This window comes from Musa acuminata, chromosome BXJ2-8, assembly GCF_036884655.1.
Source record: "Musa acuminata AAA Group cultivar baxijiao chromosome BXJ2-8, Cavendish_Baxijiao_AAA, whole genome shotgun sequence".
NCBI classification, from domain to species: Eukaryota; Viridiplantae; Streptophyta; class Magnoliopsida; order Zingiberales; family Musaceae; genus Musa; species Musa acuminata.
Genome location: NC_088345.1, coordinates 39419287 through 39437877, shown reverse-complemented (window position 1 = coordinate 39437877; position 18591 = coordinate 39419287). Strand labels below are relative to the sequence as shown.

The 18591-nt window shown below is 37.9% G+C and overlaps 2 protein-coding genes across 2 annotated transcripts; both read right to left on the bottom strand.

Annotated features, from left to right (window-relative positions):
- Positions 1 to 1597: 1597 nt before the first annotated feature.
- On the bottom strand, positions 1598 to 3004 carry LOC103994766 (RING-H2 finger protein ATL3-like). The gene has a single exon (XM_009415195.3). The coding sequence runs from the start codon at positions 2532 to 2534 to the stop codon at positions 1794 to 1796; it is 741 nt and encodes a 246-aa protein (XP_009413470.2). The 5' UTR covers positions 2535 to 3004; the 3' UTR covers positions 1598 to 1793.
- Positions 3005 to 9557: 6553 nt separating this feature from the next.
- LOC103994765 (26S proteasome regulatory subunit 7A) lies at positions 9558 to 16091 on the bottom strand. The gene is made up of 10 exons (XM_009415194.3): positions 15933 to 16091; positions 15416 to 15497; positions 14015 to 14106; positions 13382 to 13459; positions 13221 to 13282; positions 12224 to 12368; positions 11793 to 12011; positions 11487 to 11668; positions 10145 to 10320; positions 9558 to 9921 (listed from the first exon to the last, which is right to left on the bottom strand). Exons 1-10 carry the CDS (start codon positions 16014 to 16016, stop codon positions 9764 to 9766), a joined length of 1278 nt encoding a protein of 425 aa, XP_009413469.1. The 5' UTR covers positions 16017 to 16091; the 3' UTR covers positions 9558 to 9763.
- Positions 16092 to 18591: the final 2500 nt, after the last annotated feature.

Here is an 18591-nt window from a genome sequence, read left to right as displayed (position 1 = left end):
ATGCTGCGACCCAAGGGGAGCAATCGACGAGCGGTCGAGGTTGAGTGGTCGGGGTTGAGGTAGGGCAGCGTAAAGGCTTATTACGGTTGCTACGTGCACGATTGGAGGGTGGTTGCGACAGAACGAGGGTGTTGGTCGCTGGTCGGAAACAGTGGCGACGGTGGTCACTAGCCGAGAAGCAATAGCAAAAGGGGAGAAACAATGGTGAATGGCAGTTGTGGCAAAAGATGCAGAGTTGCCTTATTTCGATCACCGCGAGGAGGGGAGGTTATTGCCGAGGTCGAGAGGCAACGGTGGTGAAGCAACGTCTACGATGGTCACTGGCCAGGAAGCAATAGCAAAAGGGGAGGAAATAGTGGTGACCGGTGGCAACGGTAGAAGATGCAGAGTTGCCCTGCTTCGATCGCCATAAGGAGGGGAGGTTGCTGCCGAGGTCAAGAGGCAGCAGTGGTGGCGTGGCTGGGAAGCAGCATCACTTAGGGCTGGGAGCAACCAAGGATCACCGAGGCTAGGAGTGACGAGTGGGGTGGTCCGGTGGCTAGGAATAGCGACGGTGACACTTTCTCGCTTGAGCACGATGGGGTGTGCACGGTTGGACGACGATTATGGTGCAACGATGGGGGGTGGTCGCTGGCATGGAAGTAGCGACAATGGTTGTCGTTGGCCGGAAGCAGGGGCCTTTTCTTGCTCGAAAAAAATGTGGTTGTCGGCTTCACTCTTTTTTTTTTTTTTATGATGATAGCTTGGCAAAGTGTTGTGAGAAATTACAGTGAAAATGTCGAGGATCACTACTCTGATACCAAATGATAAGACCCCAGGAATCAACCTCTTTGATCACTTCGAGGAGATCGACCTCCTAGGGTTTGTCAAAAGACTGAATAATAATTCATTATTTGTTAAAAAAAAATATCTCTATCTCTATTTATAGAGTTCGACCCAAAATCCATTAGAACTTGGATTCTTAATAAATAAATAAATATCAAATAAATCTCTATCCGATTTTATTTATTTAAATATCAACTCAATAAAATAAATATCAACTCAATAAAATATTTATTTAAAGCACAAAAAATAAAGGGATGCTAATATGTTTTTACAGTCGGGCACGAAAGCAGATAGTCTGGCGCGTGCAATGCAATTTGGACTAGATCATCTACCCTAGTTCAAAATTGAGCTCTTTCATCATTCCTGAGCAAGAAGTGAAGTGCAATTTGGACTCACCAGAAATCGGAACCTAAATGTTCATTTGGGTTTCGCATAGATCACAATCTATACATGGCTTAGTTGAATGAACCATGAAATTACCAGTCATAAGAGAAAGAAAGCCAAAAAGAGACTAATGAAGTTTCTATAGATTTCATCAGCACTGTGGCCGAGAGGTCATTGGTAGTATAAAATGCATTCATTCTTGCATTGTACCCAATCGATCAATCAATCATTATTGAAGTATGAGCCTCTGATGGAGAACCCAAAGCTCAAATATTTTGACATGGATGAATTAAAATTAAGAGAACAACAAATTCACACAGAAACTATATATATATATATATATATATATATATATATATATATATATATATATGAAAGAATTGTCTGCTTCCAAGCTTCTAAAATACCCCCAAATGCCTTTCTTTACAATCAGCAAAACATATGCACATGCACTTGTTTTCATCCTTGTTATGGAATTCCTAATTGACATGACATAAATTGACTACTTACCACCTGTGCAAATCTAATGGAAATGTTGATGCTAAACCTTCGACAGACTCAGTGAAGCATACGTTCTGTCTGCATCACGCGGCAGCCATTCGTGAACTCGTCCCCGTAGAACATCCCTGTGATCTCGACGTTGGTGCTGTGGAAGATCTGGTCTCTTCCTCTGGGAGCCTTCTCACGGGCAATGACGAATTCGGAGTTTGGAACCCGTCCACCGCTCTCCTCGGTATCTCGATCACCGATGCTTCCTCTGAAGAAGAAGAAGAAGAGCTCAAAGTGCTGGAGCTCGCGAGAGAACTTGGGCCATTAACCTGATCGTCCGAGGCACAAAGCAGCACATTCGCCGCAGAATCCGGCGATGATTCCGATGAGCGAGCGTCACGATCGGCAACCTCGGGATCCACCGAGCTGCGGCAGAGCGGACAGGTGGAGTGGGATAGGAACCACATGTCGATGCATTCGACATGGAAGGCGTGGCAGCACTTGGGCAGCAGCCGCGCGGCGTCGCCTTCCGACAGCTCGCAGAGGCAGACCGCGCACTCGGCGCCATCCTTCAAGCCCCCGAAGCGGATCAGCACCGAAGGGAGGGCGGCGACGGCGGGAACTTCGAGGCCGCGCAGCCGCGGGGCGGAGGCCAAGGAGGCAGGGGCGCCGCGGGAGAACGGGATGGCGCCCCAGCAGTGCTTGGCGCGGAGGTACATGAAGAAGGCGAGGACAAAGAGCAGTAAAAAGGCGATGACCGCGGCGACCATGATCCCGGTGGCCGTCGTCAGGGACAACCGGCCGACGCCGCCCATCGACTGCACTGTTCCGGACATAAGTCTGGGATTCTCCTCCTCGATGTGTTTTATGAGCTCAGCAGTGGAAGAAATGGCAGGTGAAGTGTTCTGAGAATTGCGTGTGTATATGTAGCGCGCCGCATGAGAGAGGACGGAGAAATGGAGTTTGGGCCAGAAAGCTTTTTCTTTGATGGTGATTTTTTTTCCCCATATTTTAATTTTAATTTTTTTTTAAGGCGATTTCTCCATAAATTGTCCCTTTTTGTTTTTGTTTTTTTTTCTGTTTTTGTTTTTTTCCTTGAATGGGACCTGTATTTGGAATACCAGAATAGTATATTTTTTTTCTGCCAATTATAATATTTTGGCCACCATAATAAAAATATTATAAAGTTCATTTGAAAAATACAATAAATGGATGCAAATGGGATCATAATCTCTTCTACCTTCAATCCTAAAATTAAATGATGCACACCAAATATCAAGGTTCGCCGTACCGTACTGTACCGGCGTTTCGACCCAGGCTCGGTACCGGTACGGTACGGTATACCGCTCGGTATATCCAAGTGTACCGAGCACTGTACATTGCTACAGTGTTACTGTACACTGCTACAGTGTCGGTACGGTACGGGGTGGTCCGCGTACCGCTGGCCTGTCGGACCGGTACGTACCGCTCGTACCGGGCGGTACAGTCTGGTACGGCAAACCTTGCCAAATATAGATTGTTGCTTGGGAAAGTTTCTTTTGAATCATTGTTTAGCTTGGATGCTATATTGTGTAAATCCTTATATTATTTTTTGATAGCATTAGCATTTCAGTATTTAAGAGATGTTAATGAAATTTTTTAAGTTTCACAAAGCACTTTATGACTTTCTTTTAAATCACAAAATTATCACTATATATAATAGAACTCTAATCCTCATTTAATGTAATGGCATGATTTAGTGAGAAATATATTTTATTTTTTAATATTATTTTATGTTCATTTATTGTAAAATTATGTGCATTCATTTTTATTTTATTTTTTATATTATTTACTTATTTAATATATATATATATATATATATATATATTTAAATAAAATATTAAAATATATTTGTATGGTTAAATTTATCACATAATATTCAACGAATTTTTTAAATATAATTTTACCGAGCAATGTTTATATAAATGTATATTTAAAATATAATTTCATCTATTGTATCAAACAATCAAAGATGCAATATGTTAGGATCGAGAGCACTAAGAGGGGGGGGGGTGAATTAGTGCAGCGGAAATCTTTCAGCGATTAAAAACGAAAGCTGCGTTTGTTCAATAAAAGCGATTTCGATGTAAAAGCCGATCTTAAGATTAAGCGCAGTTTACGCAGTTTGCGTCTAAACACAGTTTGCGTCTAAACTCAGTTTGCGTCTAAACGCAGTTTGCGTCTAAACGCAGTTTTACGTCTAAACTCAGTTTACGTCTAAATGCAGTTTGCGTCTAAACACAGTTTGCGCCTAAACGCAGTTTGCGTCTAAACTCAGTTTACGTCTAAACGTAGTTTTACGTCTAAACTCAGTTTACGTATAAACGCAGTTTGCGTCTAAACGCAGTTTGCGTCTAAACACAGTTTGCGTCTAAACACAGTTTGCGCCTAAACGCAGTTTGCGTCTAAACTCAGTTTACGTCTAAACGCAGTTTTACGTCTAAACGTAGTTTTACGTCTAAATGCAATTTGCGCAGTTTTAGAAAGATCTGAACTTAGAAACTCATTCGTAAAAGCACAGAAGACAGTTTGCAGTTATAAATGGAATCAGAACGTAAACGTAAACTACAATGTAAAGTTTGTACGAAAACACCGATTTACGTCTGAATGCAGATTCGGAAAGATCAGAACTTAGAGACTTGTTTGTAAAAGCGCAGAGGGCAGTAGCTATGTAGGAGGTTTGCAGTAATGATAAAGTGCTCAAAGTAAAAGCAAACCAGAGATTTAGAGTGGTTCGGTCAGTCTTGACCTACTCCACTTTTGGCTTCCTCCACCGACGAGGTCACCGACGTCAACAAGAGGCCTTCCTTCAATAGGCGAAGGCCAACTGCCCTTTTACAGTTTCACTCCTTTTCACGGGATCAGGAGACAACCCTTACAGAACCTTTCTCTCCTCTCTTTACAACTCAAGACTTTGAAGAACAGAAGGAGGAGAACTTAAAGGCTTTTCAACAATTTTGAGCTCAAGAATCACAGAGAAGATCAAGATTTCGGTGTAGGTCTCTTACTCTTTCTGTGCTGAATGGGTGGGGTATTTATAGGCCCCAACCCAGTTCAAATTTGGAGCTCAAAACGATCAAATCCCGGAATTCCGGGATCAAGCGGTTGCACCTCCTGACTGGAGAGGTTGCACCGCCTGGCAGAGCTCGGAGACTAAGCCCAAGCGGTTGCACCTCTCTGTTAGGGGCGGTTGCACCGCCTGAGTCTGGCTCGGAGACTGAGCCCCAGGTGGTGCCACCTCCTGACTGAGGCGGTTACACCTCTCCTGCCAGAGCTCGAAGACCGAGCTCAGGCGGTGCTACCTCTGTCAGGAGAGGTTGCACCGCCCAGTCTCGCTCGGAGACTGAGCCTAGGCGGTGCCACCTCCTGCCTGGGGCGGTTGCACCGCCCAGCTTCGCTGGGAGATCCTCTCCTGGGCGGTGCCACCTCCAACCCTAGCGGTGCCACCTCTTTCACTATTTCAGCTCACTTGGTTTGGCTCCAAACTTGGCCCAAACCAGTCCGAACTTGAGCCTAATTGGCCCCTACTTGGGTTATAGGATTAACACCTAATCCTAACCCTAATTAACGTGCTAACTATGAATTTAAAGATATTTTCTAAGCTATTACAAAGTCTGCAAGTCAAGACTTCTTCTGGCGAGCTTCCGGCAAACTTCTGGCGGTCTTCCGATGAACTCTCGGAAACCATTCTGCGGACTCCCGGCAAGCTCCTAGATTTCACGATTTGATCTTAGCGAGTTCCAATGAGCTTCTTCGGCAAGCTCCGATCTTTCTCGGTGAGCTCCGGTAGCATTCCCGACGAACCTTCGGACTTCCGTCGAACTCTCGAACTCGCAACAAATCCTTCGCGCTTGACTCCGACACTTTGTTTCGCTTTATGTCTTCATCGTTATCATAGTTAATCCTGCACAATTAAAACAAAACTTCGATCGAGACAATTAATCCTAAGCAATTTAACCAAGTTGTCCGGCATGTCATTGGTCCCTCGACGCTTCGTCCGATTCTTCGGCGCATCGTCCTCTCCTGCAGCATATTGCCCAATCGGCCAGTTGACTCCGCAACTCCAATATCCTTGGCACAATACCCGCTCTTTTTGGCCCGATGCTCGAGTCCACGGCCCGAAGCCTTCTGTCGATACGTCGACCGATCCACCGGCCCGACATCCAATCTTCTGACATGTTCCTTAGGCACAACATGATTTTCCTGCTTTAATTGTCTCATCCTGATCGAAGCATCCTACGTCACTCAAAACGCAGATTAAATCATAAACATATATCAAGTAGTTTCCTCATCAAAATACAAGATTCAACACAATATAATATCACTTATAGTATTTTTTTTTAAATAATTTTATAGTATTGTCAACACCTCAATAAAAACACTATAATATTTTTGAAAAACATTATTAATGAACTAAATAGAATCTAAACAAACTAGAAATCACTTGATATGTTATATTAGGATTCAAATATATATATTTATAACACCCAAATATAAATAAATAAAAAAATTTGATTTATTATAATGCTTTGAGCTACCACAACAAAAAAACACTATAAAGTCTACTTAAAAACATTAGATATGATCTAAATAGACTCCCAACATCAACCAAACTAATTACAACCCTAAAAATATGATATTGTAGTAGTCATTATCGATGTCACCTATAACATTTTCAGAACCTTAATAAAATACTCTAACATTATTGTAAAACACTATAACGGTCCAAAACTGATGAAAAAAAATTGATAACTGAGATATTTTAGGTATTATTCGAATTATAATGGTTATTTTGGAAAAACAAAAATATGGGATGAATTTAAAAAAAGAAATAAAAAATAAGACTTTATGAAGAAATAAATAGCTCTTTTTTAAAAATTATAGCTATCATTTCTATGTTTGTCAAAGAGAATCCCATCCTTTTATTAAAAAAAAAATCAAAAATACTATTTGGGTTAAACAAGTCTAATAATAATAATAATATTTTTAATAAAATTTTAAATATAATTACAGTATTTCTTACTGTGCTCTTTATTACAAAGTCATCACATTCTTCTTTATTATCATTGATTCACAATAAATGAATATAAATATTTTAAAAATTTCAAAGATATTTAAATTAAATTTATAACAAAGTAGAAATTTTTATATTTTTATCATACTTTATTTTGAATATGTGAGTTCCTTCGTAATTTTCATTCAGAACATTCATAATCTCATATTAGACATTTTATAGTGCCTCAAAACATATGGTAAAATTGATATTTATGATTACTGAAAATTTTAATTAATTAAAACTGAGTTATATGTTTTTTCCATTAGAGTTACCACACTGTTCTGATTAGGTGAAAAAAATTCCTTTTATTAACATTCTTTTTAAATGATTAATAATACATATCATAAGATTTTTCAAAAAATTCTAGTCCTAAATTTAAGATTGCATAAAGAAAAAGGACTTGTCATCCTCTATTTTCAAATATATTAAAAATATTCATAGTTAAAAGCTCTAAATTAAAAAATATATATTTTATGAAACCTCAAATATATAAGAAGGTTAGTATTTTTAATAATTTGTGATGCTTTTAACTTAGTAACAAAAACATACTATAGCTATATATATGAACATTGTAACCTATTATCTTTAAAACCGAATTAGGTTTATTAGTGCGTTCTAAGTGTATCAAACTATTGATGGTCGATGAGGATATTTGGTAAACGAATATTGGCGTTATCAGTGGGAATAATTAGGTTGGATTACATCGACATGTTTATAACAAGGGTTTTGTTTTAGTAATGAAATTAATTCTTTAATTATATTAGCATTTGAAGATGATAGACAATTAATATGGATTTGAATCAAATTAGACACAGATATAATTGCTATCTCGACTATGATTAGATGGAATAACATGAATAAAGTGAGTTATATCAGAGATTCTAATGGTACATAAAAAATAAAAGGCCTACTTTTACACAAAGAATAGATGCTGCTAGAAATCAAATTTGAATTGTCGAAAGATTGAGGTCAACTTTCTTAATGAAATGCTCCACAAATAATAAGCAAAACTATATATATATATATATATATATATTCCAATCATATGAAGATTCCCGTATAGTAATGGACGAATGTCAAAGACACATATGGAATCGGATGATTATTAAAAGTATATATTCTTTTATTATTTTAATGATGATGTGGTAGTCGAGCTGATCGAACTTTGATAAAAATATATGGAGGTGATATCTTAAGTAGTTTTTTTAATCCATTCGTCAGGATTTTATTGGTTGATAGGTCTTTTTTTTCCCATTATATAATCTGTAATTTGTTGAAGAAATAATACTAAAATATCCTTTTTATTATTTCAAATGTGTTGAAATTGAAATAAGTAGTTTATAAATTAAATTTAGATGTATGCAAGTACTATCCTAAGCGTATTCCTTCATATTCATTCAAACAAGATGATTATTAGCACGATAATGAATAATCCAATACCAATAGAGAAAAACAAATGAATAATCCAATACCAATAGAGAAAAACAAATCGAAAAGAAACAAAAGAAATAAAGAGAAACTTCTTTCTTTTCTTTCGTCCTTTTTTTTCAGAATTTTTTATCAATATTTTAGATTTTTCAATGTAAATATTGGCCGCAAAAGAATTAAAAAATCTATCTTTTCTTTCTTAGAATTTTCTCCAAATTTTTTAAATTATTATATTACAAATAATGAGTAACTTAAAGAATAATTCGCATTTACTTATTATCGCTTCTACCATCCATCTCTGGGCGACATCGTCCCATGGTTAGCTCCTACTAGATTCATCGTCACCTCCACGTGTGCAGGAGCGATGCAAGGATGGTGCAAGGTGAAGGCAACGATGACGGGTTGGACAAGACTAAGAGAAAATTGATTATTTATATAAAAAAATATTTTATAAAAATTTTTAAAAGTTGAAGTACTTTGCAGAAAATTCTTAAATTTATAATTTTTTTTCTGAAAAATTGCCATAAAAAAAGCTAATGGAGAGAAAGAGATTCGCTCGAAGTGCTCTTGTTAGGTTTCCCTTATTCTTTTATTTCATATAATGTGGCAGGTAACGAGAGCGAGAGAGAGAGAGAGAGAGAGAGTGCTATCGTTGGTGGGTGGTGGTGGTGGTATTTCTTCCGTAGTGGGTTGGGTTGTCCAAAGAAGGAACAACTGCGACCTATCTGACATTAGCAAAGTTTCGGTGCATGGTGATGAAGCCTCAGGAATGCACGACAAGATTGGTTACATGAGCCTCAACCTTTTTGTAGTGTCACCATCTCCATCGACCAAGCGCTTAGGTACGAAACGAAAGAAAGGCTCCAAATCTCTCACTCGGATTATTATTATCAGTCGATTCATGACATAATGAACAATCAGTTACACATCCGATTCACTCGAACTATAATTCATGGCATAATGATTACCAATCAAACCAAAAGACGAAGATGACGACGTTCGGCGCTATGATTGGTCGGTCTTCGGTTGAGGATAGGATTAAGCCAATGGTTTGGTTTCCCAAGAACTAGTTGAGATGATCGGAGATGAGCTTTGGTGTTGGAGAAGGTTTGGAACCTCCAACATCGGCAAAGACAATGAGACTCGATGAGGTGGAATACGATGTCTGTCCACGTCACCAAGTGCAAAGATACGTGCAGTCCCATTCCTATCGTGCACTATAAAAGCAGCTTGCTTTCATATGATAACAACAAGACCTCAATTAGCAACAACACGAGCATTCTTGCAGTGTGAATAATTCTTCTAGCAGACGCAGGAGCAGCATCAGTAGCACAACTAAACACAATAGAACCTTTTTGAGTCAATAGATGCATGAAAGAGTAAGCTCAACAAATAGAGGGTGGTGCATGCAGCTCATGCTTAGTGATGGAATTGCAAACTGAATTATCATGAAATCTTAGTGATGGGAGAGATGTGCGTGAATAAAATTTTATGGCCTGTATCTCCACCTTGTGTTTTCATGAAAGATCACATGAAAATGCCTTAGTTGTAGACCATGTATTTTGGAGTTGCACTAAACTTTTGGTAGCCTTTGATGACCTTGTTCACAGCATCAAGGAAGTCCTTCTCCGTCACCGTCTTCCTTCGTGCTCGGATAGCAAACATCCCAGCTTCGGTGCAAACGCTTCTTATATCAGCCCCTAGAGAAATAAACCACATCAACAAACATGCTCCATAAATTTATGACCTATTGAAGTCAAAGCAATGGACATGACATCGTCAATGGAACAGAATTTGCAGCCTCTTAACTGTACAACATTATAAACCCCTACTAGGACCATTAGCACCAAAACTTTGCAATGTAAAGCTGCACCAAGGTATGATAGATCTCTTGTAACCTAATTAGTAGTGACTAGTTCATACCAGTGGAGTTGGGGCACAGACGAGCAAGGAGCTCAAAGCGAATATCCCTCTCACAATTCATTGTCCTGGTGTGGATCTTAAATATCTGGGTTCGACCCTCCAAGTCAGGCAGACCAAACTCAACTTTGCGGTCCAACCGTCCAGGTCGCAGTAGAGCTGGGTCCAAAGTATCGGGTCTGAAAGTTTTTTTTACAGTAGAAATGTATAATGTTGGAGTTAGCTTTCATTTGTGAATTGCAAAGCAAATATAAGGATGCAATTTTTACATTTCAAGTAAGTTTTAACACTACAAATGAAATGTCAATAATACCATATGCTTACAATAAAAAAAGAAGAAGAAGCTGATTTCAAGTAAGTTCTCCAACATAGTCAGCAGTGTAACCAAATCTAAACTGATTCCTGCCTACATGTTTTTAGAGACATGCATATGAACTACCTTGTGTGCTTCTAGATTATTGATCATGTTAACACGTTTGATGTCATTAAAGCCGGTTAATCTGCATCTAGCCAATGATATTTCATATTTTTTTGTCTCTAAGCCCTTAGGAGTTGCAGATCAAATTCAAAAATGTGATATTCAATTGGAACCAACAGTCATATACAACCTTCGCTATTCTTTTTTCTAAAACAAATCAATTTAAACTTATGTCTAGAAGATCAAATATAAATTTATTTATTGAAATTCAATTAAAGAGAAATATAAAGAAAAAAATTACACATTTTTTATTTGCAAGGTAAAAGCATGATAAAGTGGCTAGAAACACTAAAAAAAATCTATTAGTCATATTAAGGTGATAACAGATATGTATTATGGAGTTGGTACTACTGAGTATATATTATAGGGCTTGCATTAAGAACTAACTTTAAAAAAGGTTGTACCCCAGTGCACAAGGCTCCCGCAATGCGAGGTCTAGGGAGGATCAATGTAGATAGCCTTTACCTTTAAATATTTAAAGAAGTTGTTTCCATGACTCAAACCATGGTCTCCCAGGTCGCAAAAGAGCAACCTTACCATTGTGGCCCGTCCTCAAAATATAGAGATGTATTTGCTAGGAGTCGAACCTTTAAATTTAATGATATTTAGAGACAAGCAACAAACATAAGCTGTGCAGAAAAGAAAGTGAAGAATACCAACAAACATCAATCTAAGAAGCAATTTCTCTTTAGTGATGTTTAGGTAGTTTTAATACTGATTATACAGTCATACGTTAATAATATGTATATCAGTGAGTTCAATAAGCATGCGTAGAAAGCTTGTTCTGTTTAAAAATTTTATGCTTCAATATCTCCAGATAAGTGTACACAAGCAAAAACCATGCAGAAAGAAAGTAGAATAACAAACCTGTTTGTGGCCATTAGAACTTTAATGTTTCCTCTTGCATCGAAGCCATCAAGCTGATTAACAATTTCAAGCATGGTACGCTGAACTTCGTTGTCACCACCAACACCATCATCAAACCGAGCTCCACCAATTGCATCTACTTCATCAAAGAACACTATACAGGCCTTCTTTGAGCGAGCCATCTATGACAACAAACAACTTGGTTAAATTTGGTACTAAAAAATTTTAAAAAAAGAGAGAACAAAATTGTGGTTGTGATCACTCTCAAAATAAAAGAAGAGCATGATATGTCTGGAGTTTAAAAACCTGAAATAGTTCGCGAACCATCCTAGCTCCCTCTCCAACATATTTTTGAACAAGCTCACTTCCAATGACACGAATAAAGCATGCATCTGTTCTATTTGCTACTGCTCTAGCTAGTAGTGTTTTACCAGTTCCTGGAGGACCATAACAGAGAACCCCTTTTGGAGGATCAATACCTAGTTTAACAAATTTCTCTGGATGAAGCATAGGAAGTTCCACGACCTGAAACATAATATGAAAAAAAAAATGTTAGTATTTATTCATTGTGAAAAGAAAATATGTTCTCGTGGCTTCAACTACTCCACTCAGAAGTATATTACATATTTACAATGCTTCCCATTGTCAGGAAATTAACTTGTGCACTATGAATGAATTATTAAACTAACAATTCCAAACAAAAGTACTTCAAAAGCAAATTAGCAGCTTGGCCATACTTCGCGCATCTTCTCAATCTGCTCTTTGCATCCACCAACATCATTGTATGTGACATCAGGCTTCTCTTCCACTGTCATCATTGTAACACTTGGATCAATCTTTGGTGGTAACGGTATCTGGATTTGATACTTGTTCCTATCAACTCTGCACCAAGAAATAGGTTTGGCATGAAAATATAATTTCAAATATAATAGGAAAATTACAGTAAACAAGGCAATTGAAGCCCTGTTGCAAGAACCACCATCACAATATAGCTGTATTAATTAATATATCCAAGTACTACTTACCATTTTCTAAATGCATAATGATATGATATACTGGCTTACAAGGCATACAAAAAAAATGGTAAAAGTATGAAAACATAGTACATATCCTCAGATATTTTTTTAAATCTTATTCAGTGTCTAGGAGTTGGTCTAAGTAGCAAATACCTTGAACCATTGGTTCCACTACGGGATCAGCCTTTGCACTATGATAAGGTTGCTCCTATAATTATTGGGTGTCAAGAGTTCAAATCACATAATTAACCTCTCTGGTTGCAGAAAAGGCTATGTATATGCACCGTATTGGTGGAAGTCTAGTGTATTGAGTCTTTCTTTTTACTTGTAATTCTTGAATAGCTATGTCTATCAACTACTCGTAGAAAAATAAACAAAATAATATTTTATGCAAACGTTTATTTCTACAATATCCTTGCATATTCAATAAACTAAATAACCATTTTTCTTAGGGTCATTTTATCCTCCTAATCGGCACTTCTGGAACAATAAAAACTCTTAGCAATAAATAGCCAAACATTTTGGGAAATTGCATGCACCAAACAAGAATCTGATATTTCATTTCCTTGTTATGACTTAACAATTAAATACCTAATCTGACAGCCAGCTGATGACACAAGATTTGTATGATCTTACTTGAAAAAAATGATAAGTTGCTTTTGCACTTCAAATCTTTAACTGCACAAGTGTAATATGCACTAAGTAAACAATTTCTTACCCAACACGCATCCCTTCTTCAATGTCAGTTGGCGAGACCTTGTCACCCAATCCCACCACAAACTGCACATAAAAATGAAATTATGTGAAACATTCCAAAGATATATCAAGGTAAATATTTGTATCTGACAAGAATGAGAATTATCCAAATCAGGAAAATACCTTGGCTATCTGCTTAACATTTATCACATATTTAGTGTCCTCTGTGTTTGGGCTAATAATCTTGGTACACCTTGCAACCTTCCAAAGAAGCATGTAATTACTTTAGGAACACCATAAGCTAGGGAAAACATAATACAAAACTCAGACAATAGAACAGTATTTAGAAGTGTTTTCCCCCTTCTTTTGTAGCTCAAACATTTTGTTTCTCATTTTGCAAGCTTATGTGGCTTTTGGTGGCAGGAAGCTGATGAGAAGGTTAGCAAATAATCCACTAGCATGTACCAGAAGTTCTGGAATGCAGCAAAGAAGTTTGCTGGTTGCTGCTGCATGTTTTAATCTGGATTTCAGAAGCAAAGTATGTCAGGCTTGGTATTTTGGTGTGTGCTTTTATCCCACTTAAACCATTCATCTGGTAGCCAAATGCTAACTGACCCAAGTCCTTTTGGGCGAGATCCAGATTGTCGAAGGACCTTCCAAAGCTCGCTAATGATTAAACATGGCATCTTGATAGAATTTTCAGGGTTACCGATGCACCATCTTGGTTATTGTGATTGCAAGCTTGTCCTATGGGTGCTTGTGCATGTGTGTATATGTCGCATGCAAAGAGGGGGCTGGAAATTTGACCAAATGTACCTGAAGAGGTTGCTCCTCTTGCATCATTTGCTTGTCAGAGACTAAATCCCACTGGCTTGGTGCAGCCAAACCAGTATCAGACTCCTTGATTCCTGGTATTTAAGTCAGAAAAAATAACAAACAATGAAATAATCAGGTCCTCCTGCACTTACAGAGACAGCTGCACAAAAACTTCTTTTATATAAAAAAATTTCATATTTGAACTATTTGAACCAACACAAACAACACATGCTAAATTGAATTTTACTTGTATCAAAGTGATAATTGTGAAATTATGCTAGGAAAAAGCTAAACCATGCCAAAGAACATGTACAACGAGCCTAGATTGTCACAAAAAATACAAACAATCTACACTAAAAAGTGGAGGAATACCAAGAAAAAAGTCAACAGGAAAAATTCACAGTGACAAGTCACTGATAAGCTTACCATCATAGATTATTGTGCCGATTGATTCCAATACGATACACATATTTGTATCCTTGTCAACCAAGGCCAACACAAATTTGGCAAATTTCTTAATCTTATTGCCAGAAGCGACGGAATCAACTAAATTGATTAAATTTGGCCAAAGATATCTGATTTTGACCGATTCTATTTCTCTGGTAAATAGAAAAAAGAAAAAAAGATGGAGCAAAAGAGGCGGAAGGAGGCCAATGACTGATATGTGGCCTGCATAGGAGAGGCAGAAGTAGAACAGTAAACACAAGGAGGAAGTAGGAAATGACCACAATCATCACATTTTTGGTTTGCCACACCTTCAAAATGTTTGTCACACCATTATACACACAAACAAAAGGATGAAATCCGGTCAGGGTTTAGACTACAGATGATTTGGATGCTTAGATTGAGACATGATGCACCAAGGACTCAAGTAATCAGAGCAACTACAGTGTGTGAATACACCATATAGGAGACCAGATATTGCTTGACCGTGATAATTGTAATAAAACCTTTCAAATCCAATCAACTCCCACATTGAACTTTGACTAGGCTGAAAAGATATTATTAATGCTTCGCCAAGAAGTTCAATCGTACACACATTTCATTTCCTTTATGTTATAGTCGCAACCTGGACTATCCATGATTTTAAGTGTCAGCTTACTTTACGGACATAAGAACACCTAAGCAAAAACCTCACCAAAAGACATCTTGAAATATTAATCCAAATGAATCATTTTTAACTTTCGACCTAAAACATGATATTAATAATATTGTGCGAATAAACATATATAAAATTCCAGGTTTATTGATCAAGCAAAGTCCATATGCAGATTTCCGTTTGAATATACCATCATCTTTTATGATGTTCTCCTCAACAAAAAAACCAAGACCAGAAAGCACAATTAGGAAGGTGACCATCACAAGAACCCAGAGACTTAAATATTATTTTAGAACTCATACCACATAGATCATTGACCTTCTTGGCTAATTCCTTGATTTCCTTCTCAGCCTTCTTAATGCTTGTTGAGTAAGGTCCCAAACCCTGCCATTAAGTATTCAGAATGCATAATGTTGCCAAAACAACAACCACCATAATGGAATTTGGCGATCTAAAAGAAAGAGTAACTACAGTTGTCATAGAACCATGAAACGAAGTTGCAAAATAGAAAAAACAAATTCAAAGTTAAATGGTTAAAAAGAATACAGACAGCAACTTCTAGGGCAGACAGCAAGAAATGTAAGCATAACGAAACCCTAAATCCCTAAATTTACGATTATCGAAGAACATGGCCTACGAATTTTGAGTATTTGACAAATATCCCGATCTTCGATTTAATTTTTGGCTCGCTAAGGAAAAACGAGACGAAATTAGAGCATAGAAAAGCAGCTAAAATGAAAACGAGAGACGGGTAACTCGAGAAAAGACGAGCCATCCATGGATGAGGTGAGAAAGGGAAGGGGGAATAAAGAACAATACGTATGTCTTGAGGAGGGCGATGTCGTCCTCGTCGAGAGGGCGAGGGTTCTTCTCGTTCATCCCGTCCTCAGGTTCCGGAGCCATAGCGATCGCCTCTCTCTCTTTCCTCTCTCTCTCTCACGCGCTTTCTTCCCCTAACTCGACTCCTAAGTAAGCGATCCCCCTGATCAAAAAGATAAATATACTTTGAACAGCCTCCCCGATAGCTGACCTGCCTCGTGAATTGGGAAATCTTGTGGTGGCCCACATATGTCTCAATGCAACGCTCTCGCGGATTTTTGCTCTATAAAAAAAAAATCAAATTATACCCGGAGACATTACCTTCCTTTAGAATGGAGAAATGTGTAGTGGCCCACTGGGGGGCTGAGACATACTCGGTCGGTGACCAAACGATCTCGGGACGGTTAGGAGAGAGGTCCACGTGCCGGCTGTGGCACGAGGATCGAGTTGAATGGTATAGACAGAAACACTTAGAGCTAATTAACTGAAATAAAAATTAATGATAACGTTAAGAAATCATGAGGCATCTTATTAATGGTTCTCGTTCTCCTCAACAATGCATGATTGCCTTCTCCATGCGGAAATCGACGATCCAAACGGACTCAATCTTGCGAATAGAGAATAATTATCACACACACAAAATTGTTATATTATCTTACTAATTAGTCATCGATGTGACGTTGGCACAGTGAAAAATGTCACGAGTAAAATTTGTTAGGCGCTTTTGTTGCAGTTGTAAAGAGTAAGAATCATTTCCATTCAATCACTTTTGATCCAAACGTGTGATAATTATTCCCTGTTCGCAAGATTTAAAGCAAATCATTCTTTGATCGGCATGGAATCCGGTGCTTACTCGAATTATTATATTAGCTCATACTAAATCATTAATATAATGATATATATAATTTTAATTAAAATTTTTTTTGAGACATCTATCAATGACAGGAGGAGATATTATCGTGGAAGCGACCATTAGCAGTAGCACTAAGTCGTTGTTGCCTAGCAAGGTGTTATATGCACGCAACCTCTCATGTGCTGACAACGAGCTTAGGAGCTTTCAGTCCTGTCCTACGTGGACGTGCGTCGACCAATTTGACAATAGGCATACAATAGTCTCATGATCCTTCTTCTTCCTCCTGAGTGTTTTCGTCCCCACCACCTCCTATTTCATTATCTCTTGCGCCCCCACCCACCGCATTTATGATGTGGTGGTCCAAGTCTCTCTCACCTTTGCCTCTGACCTTTACCTCTCCGTCTTCATTCGTCGCTATGGCCTCCGTCACTTCCTCTTCCTCGACATGCTGGTTAGGGAGAGCGAGCAGGCACAAGAGGGCTACATGAATCAGCTCATCCACTTTTTCCACTTGCTTTTGGTCTTCGTAATGTCATGCTTCATTGGAGAGATTGCTTACAATGTATGGTGGTACTCGTTGGGATTGGATAGGGTATCATTTGCAGTGGCAGGCAACACCGTGATGGGTGACGTAGTGGCATGTGCCCTAGAACTAGAGAGCTGGATCTACCATATGTTATTCGCCAACTCCATGGCATATGCCACCATGGTGTTGCTTGCCATTGCAAACGACACCCATTCTGATCATGATGAGTACTACTATACTTTATAAGTCACCTCCCTCATGAAGAGGCAGAGGTATGAGAAGTCGAAGGTAGAGATGAGAGAGAGCTGGACCATCACATCGTAAGCCGGTGGGTGGAGATGCAAGAGAGGATAAAATGGGAGGTGATGATGAAAACGCTTAGGAGAATGAAGATGAACCAAGAGATTACTGTGTGCCTAGCGTTAGACTGGTCGACGTAAATCCACCTAAGGCAGGATCGAAAGCTCTTAAGCTCATCGTCAGCGCGGGAGAGACTGCGTGTGTACGATGCCCTATTAGGCAGTAGCAACTTGATGCTAGACGATGTCTCCTCCCCATCATTAATGATGATTTTAGTTTTTTTAATTTTAATTATATATTAGTATATTAATAATTTATTATGAGTTAACATATCACGTAAGTATACTCTAATATATGTTAACCGGAGTGACTTATATATTATATTTTTTTAAATATAAGAGTTATTTTAGACACGAATAAATCATAATGATTTAAAAGATTTATAACCAAGACCACAATGGTTAAAATGAACTTTAACCTAAGATAATATTTTTTTATTAATTAATAATTATAATAATAATAATTTATATGATAACTTTCACACGTGTAAGAGAATCGTGTACAAGGAAACATTGAGGAAAGCAGAAACAAGGTGGAGAGAAAAAATTTTCCTTCCCAAGTTGTAGATATCTAATGATTCCTCTCTTCCGGAGATAAAGTTAAATTGATAATCAAATTTGACTTTATTAGTGCTAAAAGAAAAAAAACATGATGACAATATCATTGAAAACTAAACATAACAAACGAGTCGCGGATGTGTTAGTTAAAAGCCTCGTCTGATTAAACGATTATAAGATGTGTCCGCTTAAGAAAAAATAATAATATTTAAAGCACTTAATGTTCCCTAAAATTTTTCTTTGCACACATGAAACGTTGACATAGTAGGACAAGAAAATAACCAAAGTATAACTTAAATCATTCTTTAATGTAAACCATAATGATCAAAGGTCCTGAAACAAATATTATATTAATTTTAGGAT

What these genes read in the sequence shown, in the direction of transcription:
- LOC103994766 (XM_009415195.3), bottom strand. Translation starts at nt 2,534, where the DNA reads ATGTCCGGAACAGTGCAGTCGATGGGCGGCGTCGGCCGGTTGTCCCTG.
- LOC103994765 (XM_009415194.3), bottom strand. Translation starts at nt 16,016, where the DNA reads ATGGCTCCGGAACCTGAGGACGGGATGAACGAGAAGAACCCTCGCCCT. An exon ending in TCGCCCTCCTCAAGACATAC is followed by an intron (nt 15,498 to 15,932) that starts GTATTGTTCTTT and finishes ACTTAATGGCAG; the next exon opens with GGTTTGGGACCTTACTCAAC. An exon ending in AGATTGAGAAGATGCGCGAA is followed by an intron (nt 12,012 to 12,223) that starts GTATGGCCAAGC and finishes ATTATGTTTCAG; the next exon opens with GTCGTGGAACTTCCTATGCT.